This window comes from Channa argus, chromosome 3 (genome assembly GCF_033026475.1).
Source record: "Channa argus isolate prfri chromosome 3, Channa argus male v1.0, whole genome shotgun sequence".
Taxonomy (NCBI): domain Eukaryota; kingdom Metazoa; phylum Chordata; class Actinopteri; order Anabantiformes; family Channidae; genus Channa; species Channa argus.
In genome coordinates this window covers 877,207-892,387 of record NC_090199.1, presented here as the reverse complement: position 1 = coordinate 892,387, position 15,181 = coordinate 877,207, and the positions used below count along the sequence as shown (strand labels likewise).

General features: G+C 42.8%; 2 protein-coding genes across 2 annotated transcripts; both read right to left on the bottom strand.

Moving 5' to 3' along the window:
- Positions 1 to 5,744: 5,744 nt before the first annotated feature.
- Positions 5,745 to 6,870, bottom strand: LOC137124315 (trace amine-associated receptor 13c-like). The gene is made up of 2 exons (XM_067499172.1): positions 6,710 to 6,870; positions 5,745 to 6,549 (listed from the first exon to the last, which is right to left on the bottom strand). The coding sequence occupies exons 1-2, from the start codon at positions 6,868 to 6,870 to the stop codon at positions 5,745 to 5,747; spliced, it is 966 nt and encodes a 321-aa protein (XP_067355273.1).
- A 3,569-nt stretch (positions 6,871 to 10,439) lies between these two features.
- On the bottom strand, positions 10,440 to 15,166 carry LOC137124564 (trace amine-associated receptor 13c-like). The gene is made up of 3 exons (XM_067499636.1): positions 14,981 to 15,166; positions 11,497 to 11,690; positions 10,440 to 11,250 (listed from the first exon to the last, which is right to left on the bottom strand). Exons 1-3 carry the CDS (start codon positions 15,164 to 15,166, stop codon positions 10,440 to 10,442), a joined length of 1,191 nt encoding a protein of 396 aa, XP_067355737.1.
- Between the last annotated feature and the right edge of the window lie 15 nt (positions 15,167 to 15,181).

Here is a 15,181-nt window from a genome sequence, read left to right as displayed (position 1 = left end):
GACTTGTATGTTAGGTTGGACACTAAAGAGGGAGAGGTGGATTTGTACAGGTTGGCCAGACAAAGAGATAGAGATGGGAAGGATGTGCAGCAGGTTAGTGTGATTAAAGATAAGGATGGAAATGTATTGACAGGTGCCAGGAGTGTGATGGGAAGATGGAAGGAGAACTTTGAAGAGTTGATGAACAAGGAAAATGAAAGGGAACGAAGAGTAGAAGAGGTGACTGGTGTGGAGCAGGAAGTAGCAAAGATTAGTAAGAGTGAAGTGAGGAGGACATTGAAGAGGATGAAGAGTGGAAAGGCAGTTGTTCCTGATGACATACCTGTGGAGGTATGGAAGTGTCTAGGAGAGGTGGCAGTAGAGTTTCTGACTAGTTTGTTTAACAAGATCTTGCAGAGTGAGAGGATGCTGAGGACTGGAGGAAAAGTGTACTGTTTCCCATTTTAAGAACAAGGGAGATGTGCAGAGCTTTGGCAACTACAGATTGCATTGTGTCTTCGTAGATTTAGAGAAAGCGTATGACAGGGTGCCGAGAGAGGAGCTGTGGTATTGTATGAGGACGTCTGGAGCGGCAGAGAAGTATGTTAGAGTGGTGCAGGACATGTATGAGAGCTGTAAGACAGTGGTGAGGTGCTGTAGGTGTCACAGAGGAGTTCAAGGTGGAGGTGGGTCTGCATCAAGGATCAGCTCTGAGCCCCTTCTTGTTTGCTCTGGTGATGGACAGACTTACAGATGAGGTTAGACAAGAATCTCCATGGACTAATAGGAAGGAAGACGAAAGAGGAGATTTATGGATGTAGTGAAGAAGGACATGAAGTTAGTTGGTGTGAGAGAAGAGGATGCAGAGGACAGAGTTAGCACGAGCATGAGACACAGCCACCACAAACACTCTCACATAGAGGATGATGATGGCAGAGATGGGAATGATGAAGCCTAACACAAGGTCAACAGGTCCAACTATGTGAACCACACATTCTCCATAACAGGAGTTGTACCTGCCTGGTTGTTATATAACACGAAGGCCGTCCACCCTGAGCCTGGTTCTGCTGGTTCTTTCTTCCTGCTTTGGACTTACCAGTGTGGATCTTTCTGCAAAGAGGAAGATGAGTAAAAATCACCTGGTTTAAGGTAAGACAGCTCAGTCTGACTGTGATTTTATGCTTATGACTGTTTGTCAGGCTACTGATCAGTTGCCATTAGTGTAAAATTGAATACCTGTCAAATCATGATGGTGTTGAGTCTGGGGTAGTTTAATTGCCTACATTTAGAATACATTAATTGATCAACAGAAAAAATTTTAATGATTTGCTTTTGTGTGTTTTTGTTATATCCAAAAAATACTAAAACAGTAACAAAAAATGTGCACAACCATGAGCTGAGTCCAGCATGAAGTTTCACACAAACCTCACATTATAATGTAGAAATGCCATTTTTTTCTGAATCTTTTGTACATGCGTTTTATTCAGCATTGCTTTGTTCTTTATGGTCCTAGTAGTGATATGATTCTCAGTTGAAGCTTATAAACCAGAATAAATTTTCTAGCAAAATGTGATATTATTGCCTGTGCAGAGGCGGCGATAACAAGATCAAAGACACAGATTCAGAGTTTCAAAAAGTAATAAAACTGCACATAAGTTTATCAAGAGCTGGCCACTTAATGCATCCCACAGAAAGACGCCATCCACCGTCGGTTCCATACCAAACAACTTCCCCTTTTTCTACCGCACCTGCTCAGACTGGTTGTTTGTAGCGTTAATTTAAGATTTGATGACAAAAGAAACGTAACGTGCTGTTGTAGATGTGTTTACCCTCTGCACATTGATCGGAAAAAGGTGACAACACAGCACCGCTGTCTCTGCCAAAGATTGTACGAGGTAAGAGGTCTTACTCTGAACAGTTAGAATGGACTGAGTGTCTCTGTGGTCCTCAAACACTGAGCAGAATATTGCTCTATTGGCCTCAGATGTCCGTCTTCTTTTTGGGTTCCATGGAGGAGGGGATGCCTTCTGCCCTATGGTTCAGAGCCCAGAGAACTCCTAGTTTGTGTTGCAGTGGTTGTTGGGAGTCAAACTACGTACTTATCAGGGTTTTGTATGTGGACGCAAAAGTAGCACAGAGAAAGGGATTTAAAACTTTATTTAAACAAAGGGAAGATCAGGTGACTATGACTTAAAACAACGACTAGAGAGAGTAGGTAGAAAATACAGAACACGCAAACAAAGGATTAAACTTAACTTACTGCAGATGGCAGGATAACAGAACTAAAAATCATTCAAACTAGGAGGACAAGACCACTCAAAAGGACATTTGCAGACTAGAAATAAACCATATAAAAAGGGAACACAAATCAGGAGGGACCTAAAAACTAGACAGAGTAAAAAAAACAGGGGAAGCTGAGTGGGGACCAGGGTCCAACTACAAAGGAACAATATAGCCGAGGGTTGACAAAAATACAGAGCCTGAACCAAACCAAACTAAGAAGTAGACATAGATAAAGGACGGGGATAATTGAAATGGCTAAACAGCTACAGAACCTGTGAAAAACGGAGCAAACGTAAGGAGACAAAACGATAACCAAACCTTAGACCAAGATGTGGGTAACAGAAATGCACCAGAGCAGAGGCAAGAGTCCAAAAAAACCACGAGACAGGGGAAACTCAAAGACAGGGTGAGGCACAGATTGCAGAGATGTGCAAAGGCAACGATCCAACAGCAAATCGAGGGGAGAGCTGGGTTTAAAACGGCAGGGGAACAGGTGAAAGCAATTGTGAGCGGTGATGACTGGTAAGCTGGAGATGAAACCTGGGGACAGGAAGTGGAGAAAAGGAGGAATGAAATAAAAGTCCGGGGCAGGAAGTGGACAAGAGTGTCAGATGATGACAATACTGGTATCAAACGTGCGAATAGGCTACTATTGGTAAAAGAAGGAGAGAAGGAAGGTGTGTTGGTAGGTAGAGAGAGAAGAGGAAAGTTAAGACCTTGTTCCCTTCACCTACATCTCCATTGAAATCTGCACCAATCACCATTCTCTCACCTCTGGAGATGCTCTGCATCACTTCATCTAACTCACTCCAGAATTTTTCCTTCTCTTCTAACTCACATCCTACCTGTGGGGCATAACCACTAACAACATTGAACATCACGTCTTCAATTTCCAGCTTCAGACTTATCAACCTGTCTGATACTCTTTTCACCTCTAGAACATTCCTCACAAACTCCTCTTTCAGTATAACTCCTACTCCATTTCTCTTCCTATCTGACCCATGGTAGAACAACTTGAACCCTGGTCCTAAGCTTCTAGCCTTGCTACCTTTCCACCTGGTTTCCTGGACACACAGTATGTCCACCTTCCTTCTCTGCATCATGTCGATCAACTCTCTATCCTTCCCTGTCATAGTCCCAACATTCAAAGTCCCTACTGTCAGTCCTACATTCTTAGCTGTCTCTTCTCTCTCTGTCTACAAACACACCTTCCTCCTCTCCTTCTTTGAACAGCAGTAGTCTAATTTCCACCGGTACCCTGCAGGTCAACAGCACCAGTGGCGGTCGTATTTAACCTGGGCCCTGACCGATCCGGTATGGAAGTCGTGATTTGCATTTTTGACAAAATTACGACATTACGGATGCCCTTCCGGACGCAACCCTCAGCATTTATCCACACTTGGGACTGGCACAAGAAGAAACTGGATTGGCTCCCTTGTGGTTCCTATACTACCTTTGTAGTATTAATGTTTTGCCTTGGTGACGCTCTCCTGGATTTGCACCACTTCCTCTTAGAACTTCTTAGCAAGGTACATTAATCATGGATCTTGTCAGAGGAGTCTCGGTCCCCTGGAAGACATGGGGCAGAGACTAAACAGACAGAGTTAAAGAAGAAGGTGTTCGTGGTTTGTCTAACTGAGTGAGAGGAGTGTCTTCTTCAGGGAAGTGGGAAAGCAGCATGTCAAGCTCATCACAGAACTTTCCCAGGTGGTCTGGTGGTTGATTGATAACAATTACACGGACAGTATTTGGTGCAGTAATCCTGATGGCAAGATGTTCTAATGTTGACAGACATTGAAGGCTGCCATAGAGGGAAACTTCCAGCTGTCAGTGATGGGAATTCCAGCCCCACCTCCACATCCTGATGGACGAGGAGTGTGAGAAAAGGCAAAATGGTGGAGAGTGCCGCTGGGGTGATCCAGGTTTCTGCAGGTACCAGTAATGGAACAGGTGACTGTGTGGCAAAAACTGGAATGAAGTCAGCTTGTTTACTGCAGACTGGCAGTTCCACAGAGTCAGTGAAAAAGAGCTGGACAAAGTGGTCTGGGTGAGGGTGAGCAGGTGGGAATGTGTAATCTTCTGTGAGGAACATGTCCTGCATTTGTTTTCGGATCCCTGCAGACCAGGGATCCGAAAACAAAGTCAATATGCTACTTTTATGGAAATAGAATGTTTGGACCAAATTTCTGAATAATTTCTTGGTTTTAAATACGAGTTCTGTTACAATAACTTCACATCAGGGGCTACATGGTTTAATCCAGAGGTTATTTCAAGATCAGACCTTCAGCAGTGGGTGGTGAAAACTAAGTGAAAGTGAGATTTGTGCCTAATGGACACTTGAGTATTTGTCTAATTGCTCACACACAGTTAGTTTAGGCAAACTTCCTTTTGTGTCTTGGAAACGTTCATCTGTGTTAAGGAGCAAACTTTTACTATCAAAGCCAATTAACAGATGTCAGAGTGTACTTTAACATTAGCTCCCTCCCCCCTCAGAAACCCCCATACAAAACACACGAAGAGGAGGAGAGAGAGACAACATAACAATAATAACACAAGGAATGACTCAGGTCATTAACAGTGCAAAGAGACACAAGGAGACAGATCAGCTGTGCAGAAAAGTGACCCAAAAACAAATGATGTCTCCCATTTTAAAATGTATTAATTAATTTAAAATTTAAAAAGAAAAATAAACAAACCTTTATGTGGTCGTTAGTATTATATAGCCCTAAAATACTAATTTGTCTCAAGTGGTCTGACAGTCTGTGGGACAGCAACAGTCTTAGTCCTAACATGTTTTTACTGGTGCTTTAATTTGCTGTTTATACACTTGTTCATATAGTGGATACACAGCCTGTTTATACATGTGAGTTTTTGTACATGATCTGATTATACACAGCTCAACTAACATATCTAATTCTATTAGTTCTAGTGAAAACAGCAACATTTTGGTCAAAATATGATGAATATTTTCTAATAATATTGTAAAAGTTGAGTGGGGCTTGTGGCTCGTGTATTGCATGCAGTACAATATTTAAACTTCACTGTATTTGGTGATTTTTTTACCTGAAAAGAAATGAAACGAGATATCTACATTATCTTTGAGTAAGTTTTAATCACTACCAGTTACCCAAATCATTTTCAGCATGGGGTGTGAATGCATAACGTAGTAGACGAATCATAGCACCGGAATAATCTGACTAAAGTGCAGTGTAGCGTCGGGCACAGGTGGACTTAGTTGACAAGGTCACATGGTCAGTGGTTTTATTCCTGGTCCCTCCTGGCTATGTGTTAAGGTGTCCTTGGGTAAGACACTGATGCACACGTTGCTCCAGGTGGGTCAGGTGAGCACTTGTGTCTTAATGTTACGGATGATGAAGAAAGTGATAACAAACAAAATATCATTTCACATATTAACATTAAAATGTAACAACCTTCAGCAACATGCTCTTTAACAGAAGAGCTCATGTGTCTCTTTTCAGTCTCTACAGCACATTGATCCCACAGGAGTTAGGATGCAGTATCTCTAGTGTAACAATGAGCTTAACAGATTTTCTAAACCAGGGGTAGAAGAAGGCGTAGATCACAGGGTTTAGACAGGAGTTAAAAAGTATTACGAAAACGATGAAGGCATTAATTGAAGACTGTATCAGAAGGTCAGAGAGAGAGACACAATAATATGGACAGAAACAAATAAGAAACACAGCAACAACAACACCCAGAGTCCTCGCTGCTTTCAGCTCTGATTTCTTCACAGTTACAGTCACTGAACACTGCAGTGTAACAGCTGTGATGTGTGAGCGCATGGCACGAGCCTGAGACACAGCCACCACAAACACTCTCACATACAGGATGATGATGGCAGAGATGGGAATGATGAAGGTTAACACAAGGTCAACAAGTAAAGGTGTGTTCACCACACATTCTCCATAGCAGGAGTTGTACCTGCCTGGTTGTTTCAGGTTGTCATATAACAACATGAAACTGTAGAAAACACAGTAAACCCAACACAGGAGAACAGAGACTTGAACTCTTCTGACAGTGACTTTGCTGGAATAGTGCAGAGGGTCACAGATAGCCACATAACGATCAGCTGATATCAGAACCATGTTTGCTACTGAGGTGCAAACAGTGATACAGAGTAGAAAATAGTATAGGACACACACCAGGTCACCCAGCATCCAGCAGCTTTCTATTAAGAGGATTTGAAAAGGCATCACAAGGAGGCCCACAAGGAAATCTGAGACAGCCAGAGAGAGGAGGAGGAGGTTGGTGGTGGTGCGAAGCTGCCTGCAGTGAGAAAATATCATACGAACAAATATGAACACACACAGCATTATCACCAATAGTAAGTCTTGACAATTCGAAACACAGTGTTTTTAAATAAAAGTTCAGAGATCACTCAGTGATATAAACAACATATGATCAAAGCTAAGACATGAATCTCTGCCTGAAGTGGGAGATGGAGATGATGACCAGCAGGTTGAGAAGCACAGTGAGCACAGAGATAAAGGACAGTACAGTGTAAATGAGCATTGTGCCAGAGTAAGGTGGTGACAGTTTCTTGCAGGAGGTGTTGAGATGTGGAAAGCAGAGTTCAGCTTCCTCCATCATCAGACAGGAGGAGATGAGAAGCTGCTAAACACTTGCAGCTTTCTGAGCAGTGTTCTGTGTAATATATCTGATGTATCTTTCATTCGTCTGTCTCCTCCCTTCTGTATTTCAGTGTCTCTCTTGGACACTGATCTTCTTCCTCCCTCCTGCTTTGCCATAGTCCCTTCTCTGCAGTTTCATCATTCTGAAATTCTTTTTCTCTGGTGTAACAAGTTGCTTAGTTGTTAGTTAGCTTAGTTGAAGTTGTTAAAATGTAACCTATCAATCAATCTGACTTGAACCAACTCAAATGCAATACATAAAGTGCTTGTTTTGACCTATTAAGTCTTACATGGAAGTGCTGCTTCATATCTATCTGATCTTTCTAAACATTATAATCTGTACTGGTCGTTTGTCCACTGACCTAAAAGTTAATCAGCTGGCTGCCTGGTCTTTCCTTCTTCCTGTGGCTAGTCCTGGGTCAAGACTCCTTTTTGCAAAGCTCATCTGTAACTAAAGCCACTTTATGTTGTGCTTCCAGTGATTAATGATAACTTACATCAGACACTTATTTCTTTTATCACTGTTGTAACCTGAGGCTCTGGTGTTTCTTAGCAGACCCACCATTGTCAGTGTCTTGCCCAAGGACACTTCGACGTGTAGCCACGAGGGACTGGGAGCTGAACCACTGACCCCGTGGGCAACTACCCTGGCAACTGAGCTACAGCTGCCCCCTTGGTGGCCTCACTCACTACTTTACTTTACGTACTCAGGACGACCTGCTCAGTGAAGAGTTAGTCGTGTTTCACGTTCATTCCGTTTGTCAATGATTGATCAAAGAAACTTACAAGTGAGGTGCAAGGCAACAAAAATCAAGGTCAAGGAGAAAACATTTAATCAAAGTGCTATGAGAAGTGTTTCGGTTTCATTAGATGAAAGTCAAAGAACAGGTAAGATTTTCTGAAAATGTTTAGTTTATGGGAAGTTGCAGAGGAATTCTGTTTTTAGCAGGTAGTGAGGCTGCCGAGCTTTGGCCCAGAGTTTGGTGGCTTGTTCCACTATTGTAGGACCACTGAGCTGAGCTTTGCCTGGGATGTTTTGTGTCACAATTCATTCATTGCCAGAGCGTGATGGGGAGGAGGGATTTTAGACCTGAATGAGGGAGATGACGTAGACAGGTCTTGTTGAGTTGACCCCTCTCTATACAGGAGTCAAAGCTTTGAACCTGATGCTGGCAGCTACAGGAAGCCAGTGCAGAGATCTGGAGAGTGGTTGAAATTCTTATGTAAGAAGCAGGGTTTTAAATTCTGTTCTACATTTAATGGGAAGCCAATGGAGAGAAGCTAGTGAAGGTGAAATATGATCTCTCTTGCTAGTTCCAGTCAGCACTCTTGCTGCAGCATTTTGGATTAATTGCAGGCTCTTTAGTTACTGGGGCATCCTGAAAGTAGGGAATTACAGTAGTCCAACCTAGAAGTAACAAATGCATGGACCAGTTTTTCGGCATCACTTTGAGACAGTATGCTCCTAATTTTGGCAATGTTCCGTAGGTGGAAGAAGGCTGTTCTAGAGATTTGTTTTATATGTGAGTTAAAGGACAGATCCTGGTCAAACATAACTCCAAGGTTCCTTGCAGTAGTACTGGAGGCCAGACTTATGCCATCTAGAGTAACAATATGGTTGGACATCATATCTATGAGATTTTTGGGCACAAATACTTTTGTCTGAGTTTAGAAGTAATAAATTGCGGGACATCCAGGCCTTTATGTCTTGTAGGCTTGAAGCTGGATTAACTGATTTTTTGGCTTCGTTAAAATCCAGGCAGCTTAAAGTTAAAGCTGAGCTGGGGCTGAATCATCCAACTCACACTGTCAGACGGCTGAAAAGTGCTGAAAAGCTGAACGAAAGTGGAAGAAGGACAAGCTGCAGGTCTCATTCCAAATTTTAAAGGACTGCTGGCGTCATTATCAGGCTGTTGTAAAAGAGGCAAAAAGGGAAAACTTTTCAAATATCATCCTGTCAAACTGTCACAAGCCTCGTGTTGTGTTTAACACCATAGATGTTGTTCTTAATGCCCCAAGGACTGTTAGTGAGGAACCTTCCCTGGAAGCATGTGAGAACTTTCTGAAGTTTTTTGTAAATAAGGTGAATAATGTGAGGCTCTCATATCACCACCTGCTTCTGACCCTGTGTCTGTGTTGTGCCCTGTAACTTGTCACCAGTTTGAGCCTGTGACTTTCTCTTTTTTATATGAGACTGTTAGACGTCTGAAGCCCTCAGGTTTTGTCACAACTTGGCTGGATTACTGTAATTATCTGTATTTTGGTGTCTCTCACTTGTCCCTGTCCCTGGTACAAAATGCAGCTGCAAATTTGTTAACTGGAACATGGAAGAGAGAGCACATCACCCCAGTTTTAGCATCGCTGCACTGGCTGCCCGTCCATCTTAGAATTCATTTTAATTCTTTTATTTGTTTGTAAGTCCTTAAAAGGTCTTTCTCTGCCCTCCTTCTCTGAGTTGCTATATGTGCACCCCCCCTCCAGGTCGCTCAGGTCAGCTGACCAGCTGCTCCTGGACGTGCCGAGGACACGTCGAAAGCTCAGGAGAGACAGAGCGTTTGCTGTTGCAGAATGCACTGCCTTTGCAAGTTAGACTCCTCACTGTCTATTTTTAAATCATTACTTTTAGACAGAATGACAGACGTAAATCTATGGACATAATTATGTAGTTTATTTTACCATCAAATAAAAGGGATTTGAGAGGAAAACTTTAGTAATGCAATGGAAAAACTGTTTTAAGATTAAAACATAATAAATAGGGTCCAAAACTAAAAACTGAAATAAAAATGTTTTCCGTAAAAAATAAAAAAAATAATTCAAGACATTTTTTGTTTGTTTGCAGTTTCCCACTTTTGCCCTCTCTCCTCCAAGCTCCTCTCTACCGGTTCAGTTGTAGGTTACTGATCAGTGGTCACTAGGCTAAAAATGAGGTCCTGTCTGATGTCACGGCTTGGTAACTGTCAGTCTGATACCTGACAGCAGCTGTGGAGGAATCGATACATTCTGTTGCGTATGGGTATTTTACAATTGCATGAAGGAAGTTTTTCTTGTTCATTTTTATTAAATCCTCAAAGATACTGAAACAATAACTAAAATGTAGAAAAGCATTTGCTTTAAAGTGATATTGGAACAATTTTATTACATTTGAGGGTTTGCGTAGCCTATAGTGTAGCACCTGTGTAGATTCATTGCACAACCATAAAAATAACTCAAAATAACTGTAGACAATATGACACAAATGTGGAACAAAAATAAATAAATTGTTAAAGGTAACAACAAAAGAAGTGATGTTCTTTGTGGTGTTAATGACAAAAATGATAAGAAAATCATAGTAAAACGTGTATAATATCAGACAAAGAGAGACTCTTTTACACTGAGTCCCTGAAAGCTACATGTGATGAAGAACCAATAGAGAGAAGAACATTATAGTGGATGCACACAACAGAAAGGTCCTATGTTTGTCCATACTGATGGTTTAAACTTCGCTAAAATATATAAAAACACATTCGTAGTAGTAAGAGTATTTCTCTATAGTACACTGACCCCACTGGAGTTAGGCTGCAGTATTTCAAATGTAAGTATGAGATGAAGCGATTTTCTAAACCAGGGGTAAAAAAACACATAAATCACAGGGTTTAGACAGGAGTTTAAAAATATCAAAAAACCAATAAAGATGTTAGCAGCATATCCCATCATGATGTCAGAGCTGGAGAGAGAGACACAATAATATGGACAATAACACATGAGAAACACAGCAACAACAACACCCAGAGTCCTCGCTGCTTTCAGCTCTGATTTCTTCACAGTTACAGTCACTGAACTCTGCAGTGTAACAGCTGTGATGTGTGAGCGCATGGCACGAGCCTGAGACACAGCCACCACAAACACTCTCACATAGAGGATGATGATGGCAGAGATGGGAATGATGAAGCTAATCACGAGGTCAACAGCTCCAACTATGTTCACCACACATTCTCCATAGCAGGAGTTGTACCTGCCTGGTTGTTTCAGGTTGTCATAGAACATAAAAACACTGTAGAAAACACAGTAAACCCAACACAGGAGAACAGAGACTTGAACTCTTCTGACAGTGACTTTGTTGGAATAGTGCAGAGGGTCACAGATAGCCACATAACGATCAGCTGATATCAGAACCATGTTTGCTACTGAGGCACAGACGATGATAAAGAGTATAAAATAATACAGAACACACACCAGGTCACCCAGCATCCAGCAGGGCTCAACGAGGTGGATTTGAAAAGGCATCGCAAGGAGGCCCACAAGGAAATCTGAGACAGCCAGAGAGAGGAGGAGGAGGTTGGTGGGAGTGTGAAGCTGCCTGCAGTGAGAAAACATAACCACTGTGAATATCATAAACAGACTAAGGATTATTACCAAGAGGAGTAATTGTCACCTAAAAACACAAATGGTTGTTGAAACAGGATTTTTCAAATTTAAATGCATCACACAATGTAAACACTGCTTCTACTGAACAGAATTCTCATCAAAGCAGCAGAATGTAAAGTTCAGAGATCACTCAGTGATATAAACAACATATTATCAAAGCTAAGACATGAATCTCTGCCTGAAGTGGGAGATGGAGATGATGACCAGCAGGTTGAGAAGCACAGTGAACAGAGAGATGAAGGACAGCAGAGTGTAAATGAGCATTGCCTCAAAGTGAGGGTGTGTGTGTTTCTTGCAGGAGGTGTTGAGATGTGGAAAGCAGAGTTTGGTTTCCTGCAGAATCTCCATCACCAGAGACAATGAGAGAAGCTGCTGAATACACACAGTTTCTGAGCAAAGCTGTGTCATACAGCTCATTAATCTGTTTCTTCACTCCCCTCCTCCCTCCTCCCTCCTCCCTCCTCCCTCCTCCCTCCACCTCTTCCTGTCTTCTAGTCTTTCTCATGGACAGGGTTCTAACACGCTCATTCTTTGGACGAGGTGACCATCTTAATAGCCTAAACAAGACACTGCTGACTGCTCGGTTCTATGTTTAATGGAGACCTGGCTGAATGTGAAGATACCTGAAGTGACACTACAGCAGAGCAGCTTCACCATATGCGGGTCGTATGGCAGAGTCGCTTAAGAACCCAGGTGGCAGCATTTTCTTCTATTTAAATCAGAGGTGGTTCATGTCACAATCACACTCTTCCAGTTGGAGTGAAAAATGGTAGATCAGTTACATATTTGACATTTCTAACACTGAAAACTGTATGTGCCACAGTTTGGCCACTAAAGTTTTTTATTTCCGCCTCCGTCATAGTGCGACTTGTTTTGCAGGTGTTTCTGTTGACAGTTTATAGGCTTTTGTGAACCTTGCATGTGTCACCCTATCAACATATCAACAAGAGGACTCACTTTCTCCATTTAGTACTGTACCACAACATGTACTTATAGGGAGACATTCTTTTCTGAGCATAAGGAAAAAACGGAGAGTATCATGTAGCTTACATAATAACTCACTGATTGATCAACTGGTGGCTCTAGTTCTGTTTCTTTAGAGAATTCAGGGTTCCTGTCAGAATCCTGCCACTTGGCTTCATTTTGACATGTTTTATTAGCTTCACTTCCTGCCACCTACTTTTATTTTGTAGGCACTTGCCCCCACTTCCTTACAGGTTTTTGCAGCTTTGGAGACGAGGCTCACGGAATTGAAAGCATGGCTCTACACCATAGAAAGTAATCCAGCTAATCACGTAGCTGGTGGGGGCCAACCTAGCATAGTCCCTGTTAGCTGTCCCCCAGCAGTTCCCGAACAGCCAGAAAGCCAGTCTGGCTGGGTGACGGTTCATAAGAGACTTAACGCTAAACAGACACCAGAGGTTTCAAATCAATAAGATTATTATTCACACAAGGTTAAAAAGATGGCGGCACCCTGCTCAGCTGCAGCCACAGTGGCTCCCGATAATACTGTACAGCTTATGGCTAAAAACCTGTTTAACGCCAAGACTAAGGCTGCTGAACTGTACAACTGACAGACAATGAAAGGACTATGCAGTCACTACAGTTCAGGAACCGTTGACTTAAACACACTGGATAGCCCACAGAGCCTCCGACTGCTACACCAGCTACACCCAACACATACAACTCACCTCATACAACTAGTCTCGTGCCACTTTTTCACTGTAAAATGTGTCCTTCTGCCTGCCCAGAGACTTCACGCACAAAAGAAGTCCTGAAGGTTCTCTATTGCTTCATCACTGACTTGCTAAATTCTCACCCAGAGGGGGCTTTTATTGAGGCTGGTGATTCAAATCAGACCACTATTAAAACTGTTCTAATTCATTTCCATCAGTATGTAGACTTTGGAACCATATGACAGAGTTTACTGGACCTAGCATACACAAACATCAAGAAAGCAGCAACCAGCTCCACCTCGGTTCTTTACATCATCTCTCTGTGCTGCTTAAACCCCTGCTGATCAGACAAAACCCATCTTGAAACAGGTGAGAATCTGGCCTGCAAGAACTATGGAAGCACTCCAGAGACATGTTTAGGACGGCTGCAACGCTGGATCATCACATGCATGTGGAGGAGTATGCTGAGTGCGTGGATGATGTCATCAAACACACAGTCAAATGTACAGAAAGCAGTTGGCCCTGACAACATTCCAGGTCGGGTACTAAGGGACTGTGCTGACCAAATTGGCTGGTGTTCTCACTGACATGTTTAACACCTCACTGGACCAGGCTTGACCCCCGTGACAAAACAACCCACAATATCAAGAATAAACAATCACACCTCCTAAATGCCCCGAAGTAGGCAGCAAATATGAAAACTTAAACAAGTAAGCGACCACATAATCCAATAACTGGTGCGGAAACAATATGACCCAGTAAAATTCTCAGGTTTACACAAACAGGCAGAAGGTAAAGAGACATGCTGCCAATGTGCAACCATTTACCACCATGATCTGTCTGCAAGAAGCTGTTGAGGAGCTGTGATTGAGGCGTCTTCTTCTTTTCCTTTCGTCCGTTTCCTTTCAGGGGTCAACACAGCGAATCATGTGCCTCCATCTAACTCTGTCCTCTGCATCCTTTTCTCTCACACCAACTAACTTCATGTCCTCTCTCACTACATCCAGAAATCTCCTCTTTGTTCTTCCTCTAGACCTCCTGCCTGGCAGCTCCAACCTCAGCATCCTTCTACTGATATATTCACAGTTTCTTCTCTGAACATGTCCAAACCACTTCAATCTGGCCTCTCTGACTTTATCTCCAACACATCTAACATGAGCTGTCCCTCTGATGTCCTCATTCCTGATCCTGTCCATCCTCGTCACTCCCAAAGAGAACCTCAACATCTTAAGCTCTGCTACCTCCAGCTCTGCCTCCTGTCTTTTCTTCAGTGCCACTGTCTCTAAGCCGAACAACATTGCTGGTCTCACCACCGTCTTGAACACCTTTCCTTTCATTCTCGCTGATGCTCTTTTATCACACAACACACCTGACACTTTTCTCCACCCGTTCCAACCTGCCTGCACTCGCCTCTTCACCTCTTTTCCACACTCACCATTGCTCTGAACCATTGACCCTAAGTACTTAAAGTCCTGCACCTTCTTCACCTCTGCTTCCTGTAACCTCACCATTCCACCTGGGTCCCTCTCATTGACACACATGTATTCTGTCTTGCTGCGGCTAAGCTTCATTCCTCTGTTTTCCAGAGCAGACCTCCACTTCTCTAGATTTTCCTCCACCTGCTCCCTGCTCTCACTACAAATCACAATGTCATCTGCAAACATCATAGTCCATGGAGATTCCTGTCTAACTTCATCTGTCATGCCATCATCTATCTGACTCTTTCTAGGCATGAAACAATGTTGCTGCTCACAAATGTTCACCTCTGCCCTTAGCCGAGCTTCCACTACTCTTTCCCACAACTTTATTGTTTGGCTCATCAGCTTTATTCATCTGTAGTTGGCACAGATCTTCAAGATCTTGTTAAAGAAACTAGTCAGTCCCACTTCTTAGCTAACCTCTTTCCCTGTATACAGTCCTGAACTTCCTGGTTCCACCACCAAGTCTCCTTGTCCACTTTCCTCCTTCCAGATGACACACGAGTACCCTCCTACCTGTCTCCCTGATCACATTAGCTGTAGTGGTCCAGTCATCTGGAAGCACTTCCTGACCATCTAGAGTCTGTCTCAGCTTCTCCCTGAAAACTTCACAACTATCTTCCTTTTTCAATTCCCACCACTTCTTCCTCTGCTCTGCCTTTGTCCTCTTCATTTTCCTCACCACCAGAGTCATTTTACACACCAATAC